The sequence below is a fragment of the Daktulosphaira vitifoliae genome, unplaced genomic scaffold (assembly GCF_025091365.1).
Source record: "Daktulosphaira vitifoliae isolate Bord-2020 unplaced genomic scaffold, ASM2509136v1 Scaffold_4, whole genome shotgun sequence".
Taxonomy (NCBI): domain Eukaryota; kingdom Metazoa; phylum Arthropoda; class Insecta; order Hemiptera; family Phylloxeridae; genus Daktulosphaira; species Daktulosphaira vitifoliae.
This window is the reverse complement of record NW_026099575.1, coordinates 23862619-23886717: the sequence shown is the minus strand read 5'-3', so window position 1 is coordinate 23886717 and position 24099 is coordinate 23862619. Positions and strand designations below refer to the sequence as shown.

The 24099-nt window shown below is 24.1% G+C and overlaps 1 protein-coding gene across 2 annotated transcripts in view; it reads left to right on the top strand.

The window, feature by feature from the left end:
* The window catches only part of LOC126906152 (protein qui-1), a 79913-nt gene that overhangs the window by 33631 nt on the left and 22183 nt on the right, over nt 1–24099 (top strand). Inside the window, exons 2-3 of one of the 2 annotated variants that reach the window (XM_050686471.1) lie at nt 4081–4202; nt 15538–15617. The exons of the other annotated variant lie outside the window; for it this stretch is intronic. Coding sequence (XP_050542428.1) covers nt 4097–4202; nt 15538–15617 — 186 coding nt within the window. The 5' untranslated portion in view covers nt 4081–4096. The remainder of the gene's footprint in view (nt 1–4080; nt 4203–15537; nt 15618–24099) is intronic. 2 annotated transcript variants of the gene reach the window in all.

Below are 24099 nucleotides of genomic sequence, written 5' to 3'. Positions count from 1 at the left end.
TAAATTCAGATAAATCACATTGTTGTAGGTTAATATTACCTGAAGAAGTCATCGTTTTGAAAATGTTTGTACTATCTGCATATAATAGAATGTTAGAGTGTGTAATAGAGAACACAGCTTCGTTTATAAATATATTAAATTCTGAGAGGGAATAATAAAATTTCAAATTATTATTACTATTCTTATTATATTAAAATATAAAATAAATAAGTAAATGTGGTTAATGGTGTAATATTGTACTTTTCAAAAAGTAAGTCTACAAGTGAAACGCGTACAGAATAATGTGAGTGTTTATTCACATGTGTAATTTTATTCACTAACACTTTTTATGTTTGTCCCCATCAAAGTTTGACATTTTTTAGTTTGTTTTCAAGTACTACCTGAAGAGATGTAAATAATTAAAAAACACCACGTTAAAAAATGAAGTTTTAAGTCTATAGATATAAAACTAACAATTTGTATTACTAGTGCACCGATTCACTAAAATATTTTTTATTTATAAAAGAATTAAAACTATTAGAGTAACCTGAGGTAATAGAACGCACATTTTATTGCATATAACTTTTAGTATAAGGTAGTTATGAACAATTTTTATACTTTTTTTAGACAAAATATCAAAAATAAAAGTTAAGTAACAATCTTGAGATTTGAATTTTATTTAATAAGTATTAAACAACTGAAATAAAAAATACTTTTACTTTATTGATGGGGTAAAAATCCTGTTAGTAAGTTTTAATTAATAAATAAATCACCATATACCAGTTTTTTACTCAAAATAATAAGATAATTTATTGAATTAAGTATTTTTTTAAATCAATATAATATTCAATTAAAATATATAAAATGAGATTTAGGCATACATTTCGATCTCAAAAGATAATATTTTTAATTTATTATGATAATTTCGTAAAAATTGGACTAAATGTTATTAAAGTAATTATTTAAATTTAAAAAATAATGTACAAACCTCTTTTGTTTCAAAATAATTATAAAATGTATTCTTGTAGAGTAACGTTAGACTTTTACCCTAAGACAAAACTTTTTCATTAATTTCCAAAATAAAAATAATTCAATTCTTTCAACTTAAAATATCAACTATAACGCTAAACACATACTCGTACCGTATGTGTTTAGCGTTGATAATAGTAACATTGTTTCCGAAATAAGTATCCACGACTTTTCAGTAACTTTTTTGTGGCTTTTGAGTTTAATATTTATTAGTATTTTAAATTAATAATATTTTTAATATAGTTTTAATTTTATTTATTTAATTTTAATTCGATGATTGCGTAACATCTAAAAAAATATATTAATGATCCATTATTTGTTATTTATCAATCATTTGTTCATAAATATAAAATAAAATTATTTATTTCAATATTGAAATCTTATCTCAGTTTACTTTAATTGTAACTAAGAAAAAATGTCTTTTCGTTGGTGAGTCCTGTACAATGTACAAATAATATTTATTACTGTGTTAATTAACCATTAGGGTCAGTTAAAAAAGTAATTAGCTCAATTCTAATTGATATATACTTAGCCTATGACTCCGTATAATTAAAATGCGGTAAAAGTAATCAAAATCTCAAGTGGAAATCATATACATTATGGTATGAATTACATACTTTAAAAGGTTTTTTACATTATTGAGTGAGATATTAATATTTTATTATATTTTAAGTCTTTTATGTATTTTCTGTTTATTCATGAACTCCCACTAAAATAAATTTCTTGTCTACTTTATTTTTTGTTTCCTGGAATATTATTTATGTTTATCTTTTACTTTCTAATGGGGTAGATTTATACTATTTATAAGATTTTTTTTACACATTTTATCATCCTTTATACTTTATACAAATAGAATATTCAAGTTATAACGCTGTCGAGCAACAGTATTTTGTCATAATAAACTATAAACTATTTTTCATAAAGGAAATAAATTGCTGTCTAATGTTTGCTTCACATGTGTTATTTATATTTTTTTACCTATATAAAACATCAAAATATTAATAAATAATATTTTATATCGTGTACTTTTAATATTTCCATGTTTTATTTATTATTTAATGAAACAGTTCTAACATTTTTGGTAGGTACTGTTCGTTTTTTGTCATTTTAAATTTATGCTCGCATTATTGCCAATGCAGCCAGCAATTAAACTTTCTGAAGCTAACGTTATTTAATGTTTACCCTCAAAGAACTTAACAGGCTATAAAGAGATATTAAAAATACCTAAGAATTATTTATGTATTATTTAAATATTTTTCTACTGTTCATTGGAATATTACATTATTATTCGATGGAATTATTACTTTAATTCCACTTATTTAAGAATAAAAACGAATTTTTTAATTTTTTTGTTTACTGACTTATTTTTATTGATTATACTCTCTTATTTTTCCAACTTGATTATTAGAATTCACACGCAGTATAAAATAATCTCAATTTATGCTTTTATAGTTAAATTATTATTTTTTATTGTGATAAAATGAAATTGTTAAATTGTATTTAGAAATAATTTTGAAGTAAAATAGTGTACTCGATGTCGTTAGGAAAGCAAATGGTAGTGAACTAAAAACTTTTCCATTTAAACAACGTAGATAAAAACTAACTTGATATTTTGTTTAATAAATATTGCATAAAATTTTAGGGCCTAAAACATTGTTATATTTTATACTAAATTCAAGAACATAATTGAATATACTTGGTTTGTATTAAATAAACCAACAATTTTATTTTAGCTAAATTTTTTAACCTTAATTATTTTTAAGACATATTATAAAATATTATCTTGAATATCACAACAAATAGCAAATATTTTCATAATATTAGGCATAGTAAAAAAATTAAATTTTTTTTTATGATTAAAATAATTTATCAGATTGTAAAATTAATTGAAGGAGAAAAATTGAGTATTATGACTTTTAAAACAAAATACATTTTATACAATTTACATAGGTTTCTTATTGCGTACATTTTATCAGTTAGTATAAATGAAGGTTGGTTTTTTGTTTCATTGCATTGCTAAATATTTAAATTTTAAACGAAGAAACTTTGACAAGAGCTATATCAAAAAACTTTTTTAGGCACATTTAAAGGCAGTACACTATAATTCTGCAACCAAGACAAAAACTAATTAGTTTTAAACGATGTCTTGGTATACATATATAAGTTATATAATGTCAATGGAATTTAAAAATATGTACAACGTTCAAGTAATTGGTACCATTTTATAAAAATAAAAATAACTATTCACATCAATATATTCATACTTTAAGAGGATTTTATTTTTTGTGGATAACTTTATTTTAATTCATTAATGAAAAAAAAAATGTTTTTTTGTTTCCTATTTAATAATGTTTAAATAAAAATCATATATATCAATGTAATACTATACAATAAAATGAATACTCATAATTTGTTGAAATATTTTCTAAAAAAGTTTCATTTAACTAAGAATTTTATATAAAGTAATACGTGAAGAACATAAAAACAATTTCAGGCTTTTTAAGTATATAGTAAAGATGTTGTTCACTGAAGCACTTTATTTAAAACACAACTATACGTTATGTATGTATACATTTATATCGTAGTAAATGTATGTATGATACATACATATATTGCATGTAAAGAATTAGAGCTATATGTTAAACTATTACCCAAACATCTATTTTTTTTTTTTAATGTATATACTGATTAGTATGGGAAGATAATTCCATTTTTTCTTAGAAAAATGTATAAAATTCTATTGTATAAACAAATATTAAATAAATAAACACTTAAATAATATGAACTGCTGTTAAATTTTCATATGGAAAAAGTGTGTTAGATGAATTTGTGTTAGTATTCAGTGTTTTTACTGTAGTGTTATTATTTATCTAATTACAAGATAATAACACTACAAAATATTCGTGGCTTATATAGTGGGGCCAGTAAGCCACTTTAATATATTTTCTTGATTAAATTAAATTAGTGATGTTACTATAGCTTTAAGTGGAACTTTATCTAATCATCATAGCATTAATAAACAGCATTAATCTTGGTTTAGTCATAATCAAAGGTTGTTTGTTACGATTACAGATATGGATTCGCAGATATGAACAACGAAGAAGAAGTGCAAAGAGTATTTAGAGGTGAATTAGATTCAGCAAAATGGGCTATTCCCAGATTAGTCAAGGTATTCATTGCATCCACTAAAAACGGTATGTATTCTTCAAAAAATAATTTTATAAAAAGCATTTTGAAGTCTTAAAACACGTAAATATTTGAAAAGTTAAGAGGGCGCAATAAGTATCAAAAAACATATATGTGTATATATTATTTGATACTTGTTCCTAAATATCAACATCATTTGAATTGGTATTTGACTTGAAAAATTCAACACCATAAATAACACTCTGTAATTCAAAAAATGCTTACTATCATTAGTAAATATCAAAAACTTTGTTAAAATTATTACTTTGAAAATTCTCAATCAATTCGCAATCCAGATTAAATATGTTTTACTCTGATTACGCATAAAATACGTTTCATCCAGATTGAACTAGTAAATCCAAATGCAGTTTACAATTCAGATTTAATGTAAAATTCGGATTCAAAATACAAACCGGATTCAAAGTACTATCCGAATTCAAAATACAACACGAATTTAAAATATATTTATCTAAAAACTTAAGTTGAATGATTAAATTAAAATTGTGTCACTTAATTAGTAATTTGATCCAGATGACTTAAATTGCCAGATTCTGGTCAATTTTATTAAGTCCAAACGGATCGTCCGGAATACGGATGGATCTGGATTTGATGCTCAGCACTATTTATAATGATCTTCCCCAGTAACTATGGTTACAAAAAACAACGCATTATGTGGAATATACTTAACCAACCAAAACTACATAAATAATCGTCCTGATAAACTTCATGAACAACTTCAATGACCTTAAAAGCTCGCAATATTACTTATCAAACTTGTATAAAAGAATTTCAACTTATAGGACCTCTAGTTACTTTCGAAAAGGTTATACTTATAAATTATTCACTTTGAAGATAAAATTTCATATTCTTCGGTTTCTTAAGCTTGAATGAAAATTACAATCTGTAAAACGATACTTTAGCTTAACAATAATATTGAATTATATAATATGTTTAGCATTTATTTATTAATTAATAATTCTATTTGTATATTTTTGTATAAATCTATACAAATTGAAAATATTCAATTTTATTACTTGAAATATCACTGAAAAAGTCTCTTTTATTGTAGAATTTTTTATAAACGATTACTAAAAGCCCAATTTTTTTTTTTTATTATTATTTAAAATACTTTCGTAAACAGAGATAACATTAACCAACGAGACGTTGACGAATGATTCAATGTATTGTATAAAACTCATTGACCCATGTTTTATTTTTTCTGTTTTCTAAATGCTTATTGTGAAGTTTATAGCAACTCTGAAGTAAAATGTTACTTTTGTGTATTTTATTCTCCCATCAATGGTAGAGACTACTGAAAAACTCTGACAAAACGCATATAAGTACCTAGAAACAATAGACTTCACTACATTAGAGAGGTAATTTATTTGTTGCCACAAGAAATGAAATTTCCTGTCACAAAACGTGTATAATATATGTAATCTCTTGTTCACTATTACACGAATAGTTTTCATTTAAATAATAAATCACTTTTAAATATTAAATATAATTTAAAGCAAATTTTCATCATGATAATAATAAATAGTTAACGTTTACAATGTTTAAATATTACTAATAACTTCTAATTTCAAGTAATTAATGAAAATATTTTAAAATTTAGGTACGTAATCCTTTCATCAAAATTAAGGTATCAATAATTTTATTTTGATAAAATTGTACAATTTTCAGTTTTTAATTTTAAATAGAAATAGGTAACATTTAGGCGAGATAAAATAATGCTAATTTATCATTCTTATAACTTGTGAAACATACAATTTTAATTATATTTGATACATAAAATCAAGGCCGTAACTTAGTCTTGGTAGAATAAGAAATCATAATTATCCTTTCAAAACAAAAAACTGTGACTTTACCATGTAATTATTTTCGTCCGGAAAGTCTATACTCATATTCTCCTCTTATTAATTACAGATTCTAAAAAATACATCTAAAGAAAACCACAAATTAATATTGAGTTTCTTAATATTATTTTTTCTTTACAATAATGTTATCAGTATTATTTTTATTTTTCGATTACCTAAGTGGATCATGATAAATGATGTACACTAAAAGTAGTTTTTTTTTTTTTTAATTTTTCGAAAAACAATTAGAAAATTAATTCCGAAAATCAATTAATAAGTATTCTAGAAATTAAAAAATCTCACTTCTCATATAAATATTAAATGTTAATATTTGAATTAAACAAATTACATCATTAACACTTTTATGTTTTTATTACCAAAAATTTGATCAATATGACTTGTATTAATATAGTAGAACTAAAATTATTTGAATATTTATTGAGGTTTTTTATACATTATTATTCACGCACTGTTACTGAATTTATTCATTTCTTTCAAAAATTTGAATCTCATTATTATATCTATTATTATTTTTATAGAAGTAATGTACTTTTCAATAAACTGTAAGATTTTTTTACCTTAAAAATGAATAGGAATTTATGCATTATTATTATTGTAGATCGCTTTGGTAACACTCGGGTGCACAACAAAGGATTTAACAAAGTCCCTTGTTCCTTCACTTCAGGTCGGCCATCCAATAAAAACACGTTTCACGGCTAATCAAACATTATTCAGTCATTTTATGAATATCTCAGTTGCTCTAAACAACTACTACTTTGTTTAAATCCCATTTTCTCCTGTTTGCTTTTTTTATCGGCGAAATAGCTTCGTAAAAAAATATGATCGTCGTCTATTTTTATATCTGTGAGAACGTTTACTAAATTATCTATCCAATTTAGAGTCAACATTTTACGTTAATTCTCAGAATTTTATTTTTGAAATTCACTTGAAAAAAATTTCAGACAAACTTTTATGAAAAATTCATTTGTGTTTTTAAGACATTTATGTAATTAATAAACTACAATAACATAAAAACTTAATTTTAAGTATACATTAATGCTATGAATTATTTATAGCGAGATCTAAAATTATAAAGTTTTTTTCGTATCATGAATATTTTATTGAACTTGTAACTTATCGTGAAATATTCCAAAAAACCAGTCTTCATATCTAGAGACGTAAAATATTATAGAACTCTTTTTTTTTTTTTATATCGTGTATGAAGATTTTCATGCCATATTTTATAAAATGTATTTAAATTATTCGGAAATGTTCGCTCGACATTACAGCAGGTGTGAAAAAATACTAGGAGGCGGGTTAAAAAAAAAAACTCATATTTCAAACGTCGTTGTTTATAGTAAACCAAAATTGACTGCCGGCGGCGTTTGTTGTCGAACAAACTATGCAGAATAGAAAATTGGATAGGGAAACGATCATATTCCAATTTCAGAGTGTGAAACATGTCGACAAAGTGTTTACAGTATAGAGAATACCTTTTCTCTGTACAGAACCACCTTTACAAAAGACATGGCGGTGTGTTTTACTGGACAGAAAAACTCACACACATAATCATAAAGCACACATTTCTCTCCGGTCGTTCGTGACCAAGCTTCCGTCTCGATAAACTTGCAGTCGTTAGAGTCTCGTTAGTGGTGTACTTGCAAGTGTGTGTTTCAAAGCATATGGGTAGTAAATACGAGGACCAACAGTTCGGATACGTACTGAACCGTAGCCACAGGGGTTGACCGGGAAAAACGAGTAGCTGCCATAAATAAGTGTTGTTCAAATAACGTGCTAAAAACGTTGCGGGGCGATTAGTATATGTCAACGACGTTAGAGTACGTGCGAACAGTATTGTTTTTAAGAGGCTGCCGGATATTTGTTAAACGCCATTGAAACGAAAAACCATCGTGATCCCTTTGAGTAAACCAACAAACAAAATAGTTGCTGGATTCTGTAAAAATACTTTGGACACTGTTCTCAGTCGATTTAATGATATATTATCAGCAATATGTTTGAATGAGCCCTTATTTATTTATTTATTGAGGCGTTCCATCTAACGACTTTCCCACACTTCACACTCAAAAATACTCAGTTTACTTAAATAAAACTTCTATTGAATTCTAAAACTGAAACTGAATTTTAAAAAATAAAATAAATTTATAGTAATGCATTATGTATCATTGTGAAAACTTAGTAATATATTTAAAAAATCATTTTTATATATTTAATTTATTTATAAATATTAACATTTTTTGTACGTTATTTTGCAGTTTATAATTTGAATATCTTGTTAAACAGCTTTTTTTTATACAAATAAAAATACACACACTAAAAATATCTTTACAATATTTTTATTATTAAAATATTTTATGACATTAATCGACGATATCCTGTATTTTATATCTGTCAAATCTGAATAATCGAGCAAATAGTATCAAAATTAAATTAATTTGATTGATTCATAATAATAATATAAAATAAAAACTAAAAAAAAACATTTACTCTATATTATATTTGACACTATAATGCTTTATATCCATTAAGTTTGATCGATAAAATACCTATTAAAAAAGTTCAATAATAAAATTAATACAATAAACCTCCGGCCATTATAATGCAACTATGGACTTATTGAAGTATGATAAAAATAATTATAATAAACTTTTAACTTATGTTTCTTAAAAATATATTATTCAAATTTTAAGCTCAGGCAAAAAACAAACAAATTATAAGAATATTTAAGATTTATATTTTTGAATTATTCATTTAGATTACCTACTATGATTTAAATGATTGTTAGACTAATAGAATACACCTTATATGAACAATTCTATATACTATGTAATTGTTAATTAAAAGAAAATCATATAAAATATTTTGAGCAATAAAATCTAAGTTTACAAAGACGCGTAACTTAGTACTTTGGAAAACTCCCGCAATATATTTAAAAAGACTTAAATATTCTTTAAACAACTTTTCGGAAATAAAATGAAACTGTCCAACTACAATTTAATTACTTGGGATTTTGACGCTAAACACTATCGACATTTTACCCAAAAGTTCCATTAAAATTAACCCAGGAGACGGTCTAAAATTTAAGTGTCCAAGAGAAATATACGTATAAAAATAAGTTTTTATGGATATTATTTTTGTATCGGTAGCATAAAGTGAGTTAAACTTTTACAACCAATTAAATTCTCTAATTTTACCTTTTCAGTTTGCAATTCACTAAATATATTTATCTTCAACTAACAATATAAAGGAATTTCCATTTTTTAAATATCTATATTATCAAAAGTAACATCTTATTCATTTAATATAATGATTTTTGGGTTAATTTATTTTAAATGTTTTTATATTTTAAAATAAGTGCAAGTAATCCAAGAAACGTAACTGTATTACTACATTAGTCGTAATATATTCTTCTATATAATAATATGAAAAACAGTAGACTGCTCTGTGTTCACAATGCTGGTATTTTTATTAAATTTTTTCGTTTAAGATAATCAACACTTCTATTTATACATCATATTCATATTCTCAGAAGAACATAACTCTTAGAAGAAATCTATGAATTATATTTGTCATCTTTTTAATTCTAATCTTGATAATTAAACGCACTGTGAGCAACCCTAATCTTAAATGTAAGAAATTATATTAAAGTTGAATAAAATGTTTAAATGATTTGTATACTATTCATCTGTAATAGTTTATATATTTTATGAATACTTATTAATAAACAATAACATTGTAAGAATGAATCAATGATAATTTTCGGGGATACAAAATATTATAAATGGCAATCCCTTACAATCCGATCTGTTCTAATCGAGCAGCACTCGACATCATTACATAAAAATTGTAATCATCATTATCGAAATTCTTACTTATTAAAGTTGTGAACTAAATCAAATTCGTGTTATTTTATTTATCGATTATTAATCAATACTGTCGTTTAAATTGTTAAGAACTAAGAAAAATTATCAAGTAAGATTTCAAATCAATAAGAGTCGATACTTATGTTATTTTATGACCCTCGAATCACATCCCGAATTAAAGTAACTCTCACCTTTTATCAAAACACCCTTTCAATATTATCATATTTTAATATTTTATTATTTAGTTCAAAGCAAACAAGTGTTTAACTAATTTTTTTAAATCTTATTAAGGTTTAAGTTACCATATATCTCACATATAGATATTTCGAAAAACACAAATATACATTTTTTAGTTTTCTATTTCTTAAAAAAGTCTTTTCTTATATGATTTATGAAGTTTTTTTCTAAATATTTTTAAATTAACTCGTACCTATTTACATATTATATCTGTAATATATTTAATAAAAGTTATTTATACTTATTTTTGCATATTTGATACAATTTTAAAAGCTTACCTAAAAAATTACTAATATTAAGTGCGACTTGATCATAGTCAACATTATTAAAACCTAGTTATACAAATATTGTTGTTAAACAAATTATTTCTTGGAAAATTAGCTATGACTCATAAATTACTAGACTAGTAAAATCGATTGGAATGGATTAATAAAAAAAAATTCAAATAACATGCTAGTGGATTATTTTACAGGCTATTTGGTGAACATACAAAATGAACCAAGTAACATTTTAATACCCAATATTCCGTTTGACAACAAAACAATATGTCATATGAATCAATTTAAGTTTTTTTATAGTGTTTGGTGTTAGAGAATATTGAATTAAATTATTCAAAGTTTAAGCTTTTAGTACATATGTACTCTTATACATCTCTAATATATATATATATATATATATGTCATTTATTTTACTAAAACAAATAAATTTTATTATAGTGAAAATGATTTATCTTGCGCGAAAAAAAATGTATAAATGCCCCGCAGGAAGACCAGCGCCAAGCCCTGCGATTTCTTTATTTTTACTGTTTAATTATTATTCAACTTCTTTAATCGCATTATCGTATAAGTAACAAAGTACAAAAGTTTTAAAAAAGGACAAAAAGAAGATCAAAAAATAGTCATGCAACCGACTGTTGTAAACTTCTCGCATCAAAAAACTTGCGATTTATGAGGCATTGTTATTTTTAACGGTAAAAATGTTAGATATACATTATAAATATACATACATATATTATGTGATTAAAACTCCTTAGAAAATTTTACAACCTTGTGTTACATTTTATTTGAAATACAGTCATAATATTTTACAACTAATTTAATACTAGCCATAAAATGCGAAATCTAACTAAATACAACTAAAATTTTCATCAAGATCAAATTTATAAAATCAGATATTTTATTACATATTTGAACTTACACCTATTTTAAAAAGCTCAAAATAATTTTACGATCAATTAATCAATTCATATAAATATGTCATTCTTGTTTGTTTTTAATACACCAATAACTTCAATATTAATTCAACACACTTTTATATAAATTTCAGACAAAAAAAATTACTTCACACCATTTACTATATTAAAGTATTGACATTTCATGAAGTCTTCAACCTTACAATATTTACCATCATATTAAAATCAAATTTAGATATTACAATTATACACTAGTTTTTTGCGTAATTTATAAAATACTCCATCACATCTAAATATCTTTGAACTTTTTATGCAAAGGTTTCAATTGAAAAAATTAAATAATACTTTTTTGAACTTAGTTTTGTAAGATCAGAGTTTGTGCTGATAGAAGTCCTTTAGTATAATACAAACGATACTTGTAACTTTAAATGTTCAAATTACTTTCCTGGATGCTTCTATAAAAATATTTTTTTCAAGTATTATGAATATCCGTCATTAATAAATATAAGATGAAACATTTGTATGGGTTTATTCATTGTTCACAACAGTCAATTTCTTCAAAGAAATAACGTTCGATTAATCAAAATGTATACATAATTTATTATAATAATTGTATTACTTAACTGTACTAAGTTAGAATTACTTGTGTTATAAAATAATCAAAAATTTGATTAAAAACTATTTAGTTATTAAGGTAAACATTTTTTATTGTATAAAAAAACTATACACACACATATATATATATATATATATATATATTTGTAAAAACCTGAAAGATCAATAGCTCTTTAATACTGAGGTTTGGATGACATTTTAATAACTTTTGAATTTTTCATTATTTCGTAATTCAAACATTTTTGAAACCCGTTCTTTAGTCCCTAACAAGTCCATAACTATATTTAAGAGGCAAATGTGGAATTTATATTATTTGGAAATATTTATTAACATTTTTCTTATATAGAATGTTCATGAAGTAATGAAACGGATTTCTATTGTTTTCATTGTTTATAACAATTGACCTGTTTTAACACCTGTATATACAAAGTGTTCAGTAAGTAAGGAAACAAGTCAATTTTTATAAACCACGAGAACAATAAAAAAACCGTTTCCTTATATACTAAACACTCTATATAATAATGTTCAAATTATTGTAGTCGTATTTCAAAGTAGAATAAGTACTTTGAACTATTAAACTGAAATTACAACTAATAACTGGATTGTTCAAATTTTGGATTATAAAATCCAATAAATTTGATTGAATTATTTTTATTTAGAAATCAGAACGCTTAATATATGTATAATAATATATATAATATATGTATCAAAAATCTAATCAGTACATTGATTGTAAATTTAATTCAACAAAAAATTATGAAAACGTATCTCTTTTCAAATAAAAATATTTTTAGGAAATCAAAAAGTCTTCATTTTAATAATACTAAAATTGTTCTTTTTTTTCGAGTAATAATTAAATAATTTCATTACTTTAGATTTGCTACGATTAAAAATTTCCCGAGGACTATCAAATTATGATTTAGGTTAATATACCTAATATTTAAGATTTAAAATCATTGAGTTATAAAAAATTATAAACCATAAATATACATTTTTCTCGATAATTTATATTTTAATTTTATTATACTTTCGCTATAGTAATATATCAATATAATCATCTAGTAAATTTTACTGCTTTTTAGAGTTTAGTCGAATAAAACTTCTACATATAAATCTATACGATTTATATGTTTTTACATAAAAAAGAAATTGCCATACAGTCTTTGATGAGAATATATAATGGTTAGGTGTTCTAACTCAACTTAGGACGTGATGTGAACAATAATATGTAACGTTCTGTTATATTTCATAGTACCCAAATAACAAACGAACGAACGTGTCCCAAACATATATGAACCGAATCATATCTTACACACTAAATTCGTATGAAAATGGATTATTTTAAGGGTGATGTCAATTGAATAAATGCATAAATCTAATTTATTCAAGTACCTCATCAGACCAAAACCATGAATTAATTGATAATCTTTGTCCTTCACAAAATACAAATTTGTATTTTAACCTGGTTAACCAGGATAATACAATCAAAAGTTTAATTATTCATTAATACTTAATAAACCTAACAATAACAATATGTATTTAGGTTAAACTATACAGACCTTAAAGATCTTGAGCTAATTAAAGTTAGAGAAATTTCATACCATCATGATCTTTCACACTAAGGTGTATATTCTTAATCCACTGTATAACTATAATAAACTTTTCATTTAAAAAGAAAAAAAAATTTCCTCCTATCATTATAACATTAATAATTTATTTAACATATCTGTGTGTTACATATTGTAGCCATCATTGATGAGAGGAAATGTTTTTAAATTAATAATTTAGCTCGTAATAATGAAAAACTTTTTTATTTAATATTCACAATATCAGGTCTATTTTTTGCCAATTACTAAGAATTGGTGGTAAAATTGTACAAATAATTGTTGCGTTTAATGCTTTTTTTAATAAAGTTTAAAAAAAATAATTTTTTATATTTGAAAAAACATATTCAAACAATAACACGTATTCCCTGTAGAATAGCTAACAAACAAATATGTACCTTTTTCAATTATGTATATACTTGAAATATGGAAATTACAGTTTAAATTTTTAATGAAAAAAGGAAAATGTATATCACTTCATTCTAAAAATTTCAAATATAAATTACATTTACTTACATCAGCTTGAATTTCAAGTGTTATTTAAAATTTTTAACTTTGATGTACAAACAATTGTTTCAATTACTTTGGTAGAAAAATAAATATAAAATTTTGTCGCTATAAATTTGTACGTTTGTTAAATTAAACGTATAATTTAGATTCAATTTCAAATAAATGTTGCTACAATAAACAAAATGATACCTGGACTTAATAGTGACGGAATCTGCCTCTTGGATACTAATAAATTTAAAACTGATGACTTTGTTCCTGCACAAGAATATCAGAAGGTTGGCATTAGAACGACAAAAGGACGCTATAGAAGTAGAGCAGTTTTATGTTTCAAGTTAATATGAAACAACAGATGTAAATAAAAACTACAGTTTCTATCCAACAACTTAACTCACCATCAGATTTGGTCGATACTTACCACGAAGCTATTAATTTGGAAAACTTAATTACAATTTCAAAACCGAAATCATCAACTTCTTAAAAACGTATGAAACGTGTTCAATTATATTATCAGCTACGCCTATGAAAGAAGAACTATAAAAGGCAAAAGAATAACTAAAAGTAGTTGTAAAAAAGGCTTAAGCTCTAGCAAAAAACCATGTCTGAAACTAAAGTAAATAAAAAACTTAAAAAAAGGGTTATAAAAAAAATTAAAAGAGTTTGTCAGTACAATTTGAGCGTAACAACTAATACAAATGACGCTCAACATTACACCGAAGAATTGTACAATTGATTGTTTTTGAAGAAATTGGAGGGACGGAGGTTTATAACTGTTATAGAAAATGATAACTTTAATCATGTGATTTGGCTTTAACATTCATCTGTAATTTTTTTTTGTATAGAACAAAAGAAGTGTAATCTTTATGAATATTGAATAGTAAATTTTTATGTAACTTTTTAAGTGTTTTAACCCTCGTTCTTTAAAAAAAGTTTTTCGACGTATTAAATGATATAATATGTAAAACTACATTTGATATATACACTCTGTATATACATCTTCTATGCACAAATATTAAATATATGACTAAAAATGTATTTTCCTTATTAAAACTTTTTCAAAACTTTATCAAAAAAAATTGAAATTTTAACAAGTTTGACTAATTTGAAATTAACGCGTAATCCCAAGTGATGTGTGCTACTAACCAAAAAGTTTATTAATAAATGCACATGGTTTTTTTAAAAATAATTATGAACTGAGTAATAACTATTAAAATATAATACATTTTTATGAACATTTAATTTTGATTCAACATAAAAAAAATTACCGATTCTAGTGAATTTGAATTTGTTCATATCTAAAGTTACGAGTTTCATTCCTCAGTTTCATCTTTAAATTATATTAAATCATTTACTCTGTGTATATATGAATTAATTGAATTATAGCTATCATAGCTCTTGTATTATAACAATAAAAGTATTTTTATAAGTAAATACATCTTTTTTTTCAGATTTTATAGAAGAACGGAGATGTATTTTAGAAAACGTTGGACCAGATTTACAAAACATGTACGATTCGACAGGATTGGAGGTAAGAACATTTAATTGATAATCGATGTAGTAATTAGTACTTATAACTTTAAGAATTTGTATATATTTCTTAATCATCCTGAAGTGGCATTAAGTATTAAACAAGCCATAAATTTATAATATATTATTACGATAAAGTAGAAAATATATCTTTATTAGGTATTCTAAGTCCCTCTTAAATTTCTAAGATAATGACAAATATATAATTAGATTAGAATTAAATGTATTCGATTTGGAAATCGTTTCTAAATCCAAGTTGGAAGAAAAATCGTTGAAAATTTTAAGATTTTTGTTTTAAATATATCATGTATATATAATAATAAAAAAATTAATTTTAGTTAAAAACGACAAATTTGCAGATAACAAATGACGTAAAATACAATTTTTAGAAAATTATACGACCATATTATAATTATATACAAATATAAATATATATACATTAATGTATGACTACTGTAATTTTGCTTTCAATACTATCAAAAACGTGGGATTATAATTTAAAAAGCGTTTCGTTGTATACTAAAATAAATCCATGACACATAAAAGCCATTATGTCGAATTAATGAACATATCTTTGACACATACAATATACGCACTAAGTCTGACATTTAAAAATCAGCAAAGTTTGTTTACTTACCTAATCAAATATTTTATTAGGCTGCTCACTCGGCCTCGTTTTTTTTAACGGATTTTAAAATACATCATATAAACATTTACTTATTTTCGCACAATATAACCAAGAAATAATATATAATAAATATGAACGTTATTCCAAATCCGATCGTCCACAACTTTTGATACTTAAAATAATTTTTAAACTTGTTAATACGTCGTAAAGGGAGTACTAAAAAAGTAATTTTTTTAACCATCATCCTGTACCTAATTATAAATTAAAAGTATTCAGCGGAAAACCCGTTAGTTTCACACAACTTTTTCCTCATATACGGCAGTACACGAGAAATATTTCAATTTTTTTTTAGTGTCACTATTTTCTACTTAAAAACTAAAAAATATGTAAGGTAACTCACCGCGTGCACTCAAAGTTACAGATCTGCGAGTTTTATTAAATGTGGGGAGCGATGCTTTCAGGAGCGTTCTCATTTCTCTTTAATAAATCAAACAACAAAAATGCTTGTCGTTTGTGTTCTATCATTTATTTTTCTTTTTGACTTTGCCGAGTTCTTTCGGCATCCTTGTTGCTTACTCATAAAATCGTATTTCTTCTCCATTGCTGAACTTTGCTTTGCGTACCCACTGTGTTGGCAGCGATGGTCGTCTAGATTATCATATAAACCCAAGAAACATTTCTCAAAGGCTAACTACTTGAGTTTTACCAGTGTTGGGTATAGGGATACACTTGTAAACATAAATAAATAACTTACAAGTAAACACGAAGTCTTATCTTTTTTTTTTATTAGCTCTAGTTCAGGCTAGAAATTGATGTACAAATATTATTCCAGTGGTTGGTCTTGTTAATGTAAGTTTGCATTCAATATTGAAAAACATTACTTAGTGTGATGTCAAAAAGACAATTCGAATGTTTTCGTTGTGATCTGAAACTTGATTACATTTTCGGGGTAAATGTACTTTATAGTTTACACGCTGTGTGTACGTTCGTTTAAAATTGTAGAATATGAATTTTGCACAAACTATAATGGAAATACAAGAATACTTTGAAGAGTTTTCAAATAAAAAGATCCGCTTTAAAAAGCTTAAATTAAAAAATTTCCAAATATGTCTAATAACAATTAATTCATAATAGATAACGAAATTATTTCATTATTAAATTATGTATAACTTAACCGGTTAAAGTATTCGTATTATAAATATTCTAGGTTTTGCAAAATTTAAGGATCTTTGACCAAGTACAATGCTTTGAATAAAATGTTGATTATGAAAATTCAATAATCGAATAAAATTATATATTATACATGTCTTATAATTATTTCATTAAGAATCCTGGTTGAACCTTTTAATATATTATTAATTTAATAGTGTGATCACTTGTCCTATACCAGAGGCGTAACGGTCTTGAATAATGCATATTGTATTCTAAAATCTATAATTAATTAGTAAGCTGTTGTTTCATAGAAGAGATTACAGAACACGGAACAGCTTTTAGCAGCTAGTCCGACAAGCTGTGTTACCCATTTATTATCATTCATCGTATCCCTATAGCTTTAGACTACTGTCCAACTTCGACAAGAAACATTCTAACTTAATTCATTTTATCTTAACACATTTTTATGCTTTTAAGATTAGGTTTAGAAATTTAATTCGTTTCCATTAATAATTTTAACAAAAAAATGTCTAGACAATTGTATCGAAAACTTTTTGTAAAACTCAATAAATATTTAATTCGTCCATTTGTACGAATAAGTTAATATCATTTTTAAATGGTAATTCGTATTATAAATCATATATGAAGTGTCTTTTACGAAATTTTAACCATAGTTGTTTTTAAAACAAAAAATAATTATGAACATATTTAATAAATAGCTACGTATTCATCTGTATTCATTATCACTATGTACAAAAATAATAATTAAAAGTTAATGATAATTATCTCCAAAGTTTTGCAATAAATAGTTGAAAATTTTAACTTGACTAATATAATATAATTCTAAAAATAATTTAAATAGCCTAAATAGTTTAATGTAAGTGTGATGATTTGATTATGTGTGTCCACTATAGTGTATAATGACAAATTGATCTCATTGATTTATCATAGATACTAATAAAGCTGGGTTAAATTGATTGTTCTCTCACCGTAATTATATTTGTATACAACAAAAATTATAATATATAATAATAATAAGAGTTATTAGAAAACCTATAATAACAAAGCAATACGTATTTTGAATTTCCAACAAGTACAATATACACGAACACAAAGAAAAGCATTCAAGTATGCATTTAAATAAATAAATGAACATTTAATATTGTTCGAACATATATTAAAATATAGAATTTTAAAAAAAAGTCTACCTATGATTGCAGCTCTAGAGCATGATTCAGCTCTAGGAACCGAATGATTTTTTCAGTTTTGGTGTTATATTTTTAATAATTTCGATTCTGTAGGGATATTGATTTTTCAATTTTAGTGATGTTTTTGTCGTGTTTTAAAGTTTCTATGGATTTCAGTCTTGCAATTTTCAATAGGTTCAAATTTGAAATTTTTACATAAATCTTTCAAGTCAATAGAACCTCATACAATCTAATTATAAATGAAGTAATTTTATGTTGCGTTATAAAAATCGTCTAATGTGTCTAACTTAATAAATCTCTAACCTGATTGAGCATAAAGAAAGTTTTCTTAATTTCAAGCAATGTTAAAACTCTGCGTTACACGGATTTTCTTCATCTATTTACATATTTTCCAATATAATTTCGCTGAAAATGAATTTCAGACATAGTTACGTCGCAAGGTACAGCAACTTCACTGCTGTTGTTTGGAAATATATTAATGTGATTTCAAGATTAAAAGCATCGTCCGGAAGTACGCCTCAAGTAATGTAATACAGTTTGAAAACTAGGGAGCCTATTGTCGAAAAGAAGGCGCCATAGGAATAAAAAGGATTTCTGAACGGAGAGTGAAAAATACCGTAATTGCATTGAAGACTACTCGCATGATGAAATCCATCATCAGAAAGTTGGGCAAAGGGATGAACTCGCGCAGTCATCACGGGCATTTTATAGTGATCACGCGTTAGTAACCCGATTAAATGCGTAAAGGCTTTTTTTGATTGGCTAACCGCCAGCCGTAACAAAAGCGCACACTATTGTTCGGACAATAATCACATTATTAGGTCACCATTTTCACCACCATCGTGTTGTCGATCAATAATCCTTTCGAATGGCTGAATGATGTATAATAACTATGCTTTTTCATAAGATAATAGTATTTCATGAATCCGAAACTACATAATTGCTAATACAGCTATTTGGATAGCTGTACATAATATCCGGTTTTGTTTAAATAATTATCATAATATTTGCTCACATTTTATGGTGATCATTTCAACGGTGCTTCTTTTTAACCTCGAACATTTTTTATATCTATATTAAGAATCACGAGCCACATAGAATAATACATAACTATTGTCGTTTATGATCAAATCTATCACCGCATAATATATATTTTGTTTCTTTTAAAATGCACTTAGAATGACTTAATACTTATTTTCTGAGCGTGGGCTTGCATTTTGATTGATTGTTTAATAACGTTATATGATTTTCATTCTATTATTCCATCAGTACACAAAAACTATCTTTTTGATTATATTTCTCAACTTTTTCTATCAAGAGATTAAACAGTGCTTCATTTAAATATGCATCTTAGATATATCAAAATACTTTGATTACACTAGAATTTGAATTTCCATGCTTCAAAAAAATTATTAAAAATATAACAAAAATAAGTAAACTGATAAACAAAATTTGCAAGTAACTAACTTTTTCTTAATTATTTACAGTTTTCTTTAAGTAAATGTATTATAATACTTCAAATATCAAAACTTCAATTAATCGTGCAAAAGTTTAAATGATTAAAAACAATTCAAATTAATTAAAATCCACCCTACTATTTTAGGTGGTGGTAAAACTATTGACCTGTAATGATTATTTACCGTTATTGATTAGATTCAGTTTAATTTATTTTTAAAAATATATACTAATTAGTAATTTACTACCGCATCCTGTGGATTTAACTTAATTGTAAATAGAATGCTAATTTTCATATAATTTAGAGTTCATGTAATATAACTGAAAAATATTCATTGCACTTAAATTGTAAATTATTATTTGAATGTAATAAATTTGCTCAAATCGTATATTAAAATTGAATTTTAATTAAACACAATATTCTTAAAACAATTTTTAATTACCAATAAAAAAGATTAAAGAAATAATATGGGTCAACGATATTTTCTTTCTCTATGCTACTCAAAAGTAATTTTTCAGAAATATTCTTAAGAAGCCTTTTGCTCTAAAAGTTTTTACATTGTATAGTTTTATAAGGTAAATTTTCCTAAAAAAATGTGTATAATTAATGGAAGTTTTCCTTTTAATTATAAAATATAAAAAGCTTAATAATAATTATAAAAAGAAAAATATATACATTTTATAATACATCTTAGGTACTTTAAATTACTGTCATTATATCTAATTACCTGTATAGTAATTTATAACTCTGTAATTGGTGTCAAAAAGTACATCAATCGAGCACAATAAAAAAAAATTCTACCAAAAAGAAAATTATACTTTTATAAATGATGTTTATAAAAGTATATTCATATTTTTAATAATTGAACATCCGAAAATTGAAAATCCAAGATCATTTAAATAGTGTAATATACAGCTACAATTATTTAAAAACAAAAGAGAATTATCATAAAAATGTTTATTGCTATTATATTTTAGAATCAGTATATGTTATTCAAACATTTAATTAAATAATGACTTTAAAAATGTTATACATTACAATTATAACATGAATTATTAATCATGAAAAATGTTATTAATTAGAATATTAAATATCAGAAAATCTTTTATTATTAAATGTTTACTTAGATTTTCTTAGTGTAGCACGAATTCGATTATTTGAATAATTTATAATGGTATTTTAAAATAAATTGTAGTAATACCAATTTTAGTATAAGACAAATTTCTAGGATAGTAAATGTTCAGTTGATTATACATTATATTGGAAATCTAACTCCATTTGTTGATTTTTTAACATGTGTTGTAAAGACATGAGACGTTTTGTTTACTAACTACTTACAAAATACTCTTGATGTCTATCGAAAACACATTAAAATTTCTGAAAGCACTCGTCAATCAAAACTTCGGATGCATATGATTCGATTTCATTTCTTAATGTTTTTTAAAAACTCACCAAGACCTTATCCACTTCAAGTGTTTCTAATTACTATATTATAATTTTAAGCAAAAAACTACTTCCTATAGAGCTATACTATCTGAACAGCAGTCAAAGTCAATTAATTAATTAATTAAAAATATGACGCAATTTTTCAAAAATATTTTTACTGTCAATTTTTTTATAAACAAATGTTTACTGTGGTATCCAAAAATTGTATGAAAAATAGTTTTTTTTCTGTTTTTAGATTAATTATTAAACATAGATGATATTATACTTTTTACTGTAATGTTGAAATTTAATTAATATTTTTATTTAATCTGATCAGTTGTTAACCGATTGAATTACTCTAAATTTAATAGAGTTGAAACATTTATGTTCTGAATATTTTGACCATAAAGCATTTTTCTTCATGAGGAAACATAAGAAAAATATACATAACCAAAATAAATTTTAAATGAAAAATTTTACTCAGACATTGTATATTCTATACATAAAATATGCTGTATGATTTAAAAAAAGATTTTTCTTATTTATTGACACTGAACATTATCCGAAAAATTACTTCGAAAACCTCTATTTCTTATCAACTCGTGAATTTTTTACATCTCATCTTATCAAAGATTTATAAAGTAATCAGTTATTCCGGCTACACAAAATAATATATTTTCTAAGGTGAAATACAAAAAAACTGACAAACTAGTTACCTCTACTAACCAATGTCGCATAATTTCCCCTGGGTATCTGTGTTGAGGAAAACGTCTATTCTCTACAATACAAAGATAGTGAATTTTAGTATTGAAAATCAATTAAAGAACACCATTACCTCTACACAATTGACTTGAAATTTGATAAAAACTGTTTAAATTAGTTATTAATCATTAAAAATTTACATCACATTACAAATGTTATCTAAAGATTCCATTTAACATAAATTAAAAAAAGAAAAGAAAATGTGACATATTGATAATAAGAAATGTTCTTCTTACATATTTATTAAAGATGTACAATAAAAATTGAAAAGTACTAAAGAAAAAATCTGGTTTTATTTGATAAATACCAAGACACACCAAACAATTATCAAATAAGACGATAATATCAAAATAATAGAAAAGATATTAATGAGAAATGACAAAATAAAGATTAGAATCATCTAATGCACACATTTTGTAGTTCAAATACAAAAAGATAGTACTTGAATGAATACTAAAAACATAGTATGGCAAAGAGAATTCGTCAATTGAATTTTGACTAGGAAATATCTAAATCATAAATACTATGTAATTAAAAAGTACAATGCTAAATAATTATACATAAAAGCAAGAAATGTCTTATAAAATTAACAACTGATCAATCTCTGAAGTATCAAAAATGTTAAATATCTTTGTTTTATTATTTTTTTAAGTTAATGCCTATAAATAAATTAATCCATCGAAAGGGAAACCCTATATTTGAACCTGTGCACAAATATTTTTATATCATAATTTACTTTTCATTTTAAAAACAGGATATAATTTAAAAAATTTAATATACTAATAAATTCATTAATATAAATCTATTCTTAATCATTTAGATTCGATAAAATATTTTTGTGTGTATAATTTTTTTCTAGCTATCTAATAAATAATATTTGTTATTATTTATTTAAAAATATATACTTGCTTGTGTGGCCCAAGTGAACTTCTTTGTATAAATTATTACTTGAAATATTTCTTAGATCATCTAATAAATAATATACAAATTTTTACTTATTAGCTAATGAAGAATGCAAATTAATATTATTCTAAATAAAAATTTTGAGCTAATTGTTAGAAAAAAAAAGAGTAAGAATTATACTTAGACAAGTTTGAAATTAAAATTGTGTCTTTATCAAAAACCTAATGAATGTTGTGAAATATCAATTTTTACTGAGGTTTCGTTATGTAAGTTTGATCTATTTTAAGACATACAATCTATTTTTTTATAATCTTTTTCAATCAATAGTGTAATTAAATTATTTTAAGTCTTCAAATCACTAAATATGAATAAATAAATAAAAATGAATTTCACTTGAAGATTAATTATTCGCTGATTTTCATACTTTATAATAATTTTTTCGTTGCCAGACTTTTATTGTCATTTTAAAACAACTAAATTAAAATATAAAATTTAAATGTTTTCCGATAATAATTCCGAGACAGTAAAAAGAAAAGTTCCTAATATTTAAAAGTGTAAATAATACATTTGATTTATAGAATAAGTGGAATAACTCTATGTTTGTATGTTATATTGGTAAGAGTTTGTTCTTTTGTTTTTGAAAAAGCTTAAAATGAAATATTGTGTACAAGAAAGTTTTTTGTTTTTGTTTTTAGTTTTTTTTAAAAATGTTAATATAATGTACATACGATAGTCGCAAATTGCTACCTAATTGAAGTTTTTTACTTAATTTAGAAGATTTCTTATAGAAGAAATTAAAACATAAGACTATAGTTTTCTTAAATATTTTAAATAATTATATTTAATTATTTTAAATAAATTTTTTTAATCTACAATATTGTAATCAATAAAAATAATGAATACTTTAGTGCTCCAAAAATCACCTAAATCTAATATTAACTAGTAATAC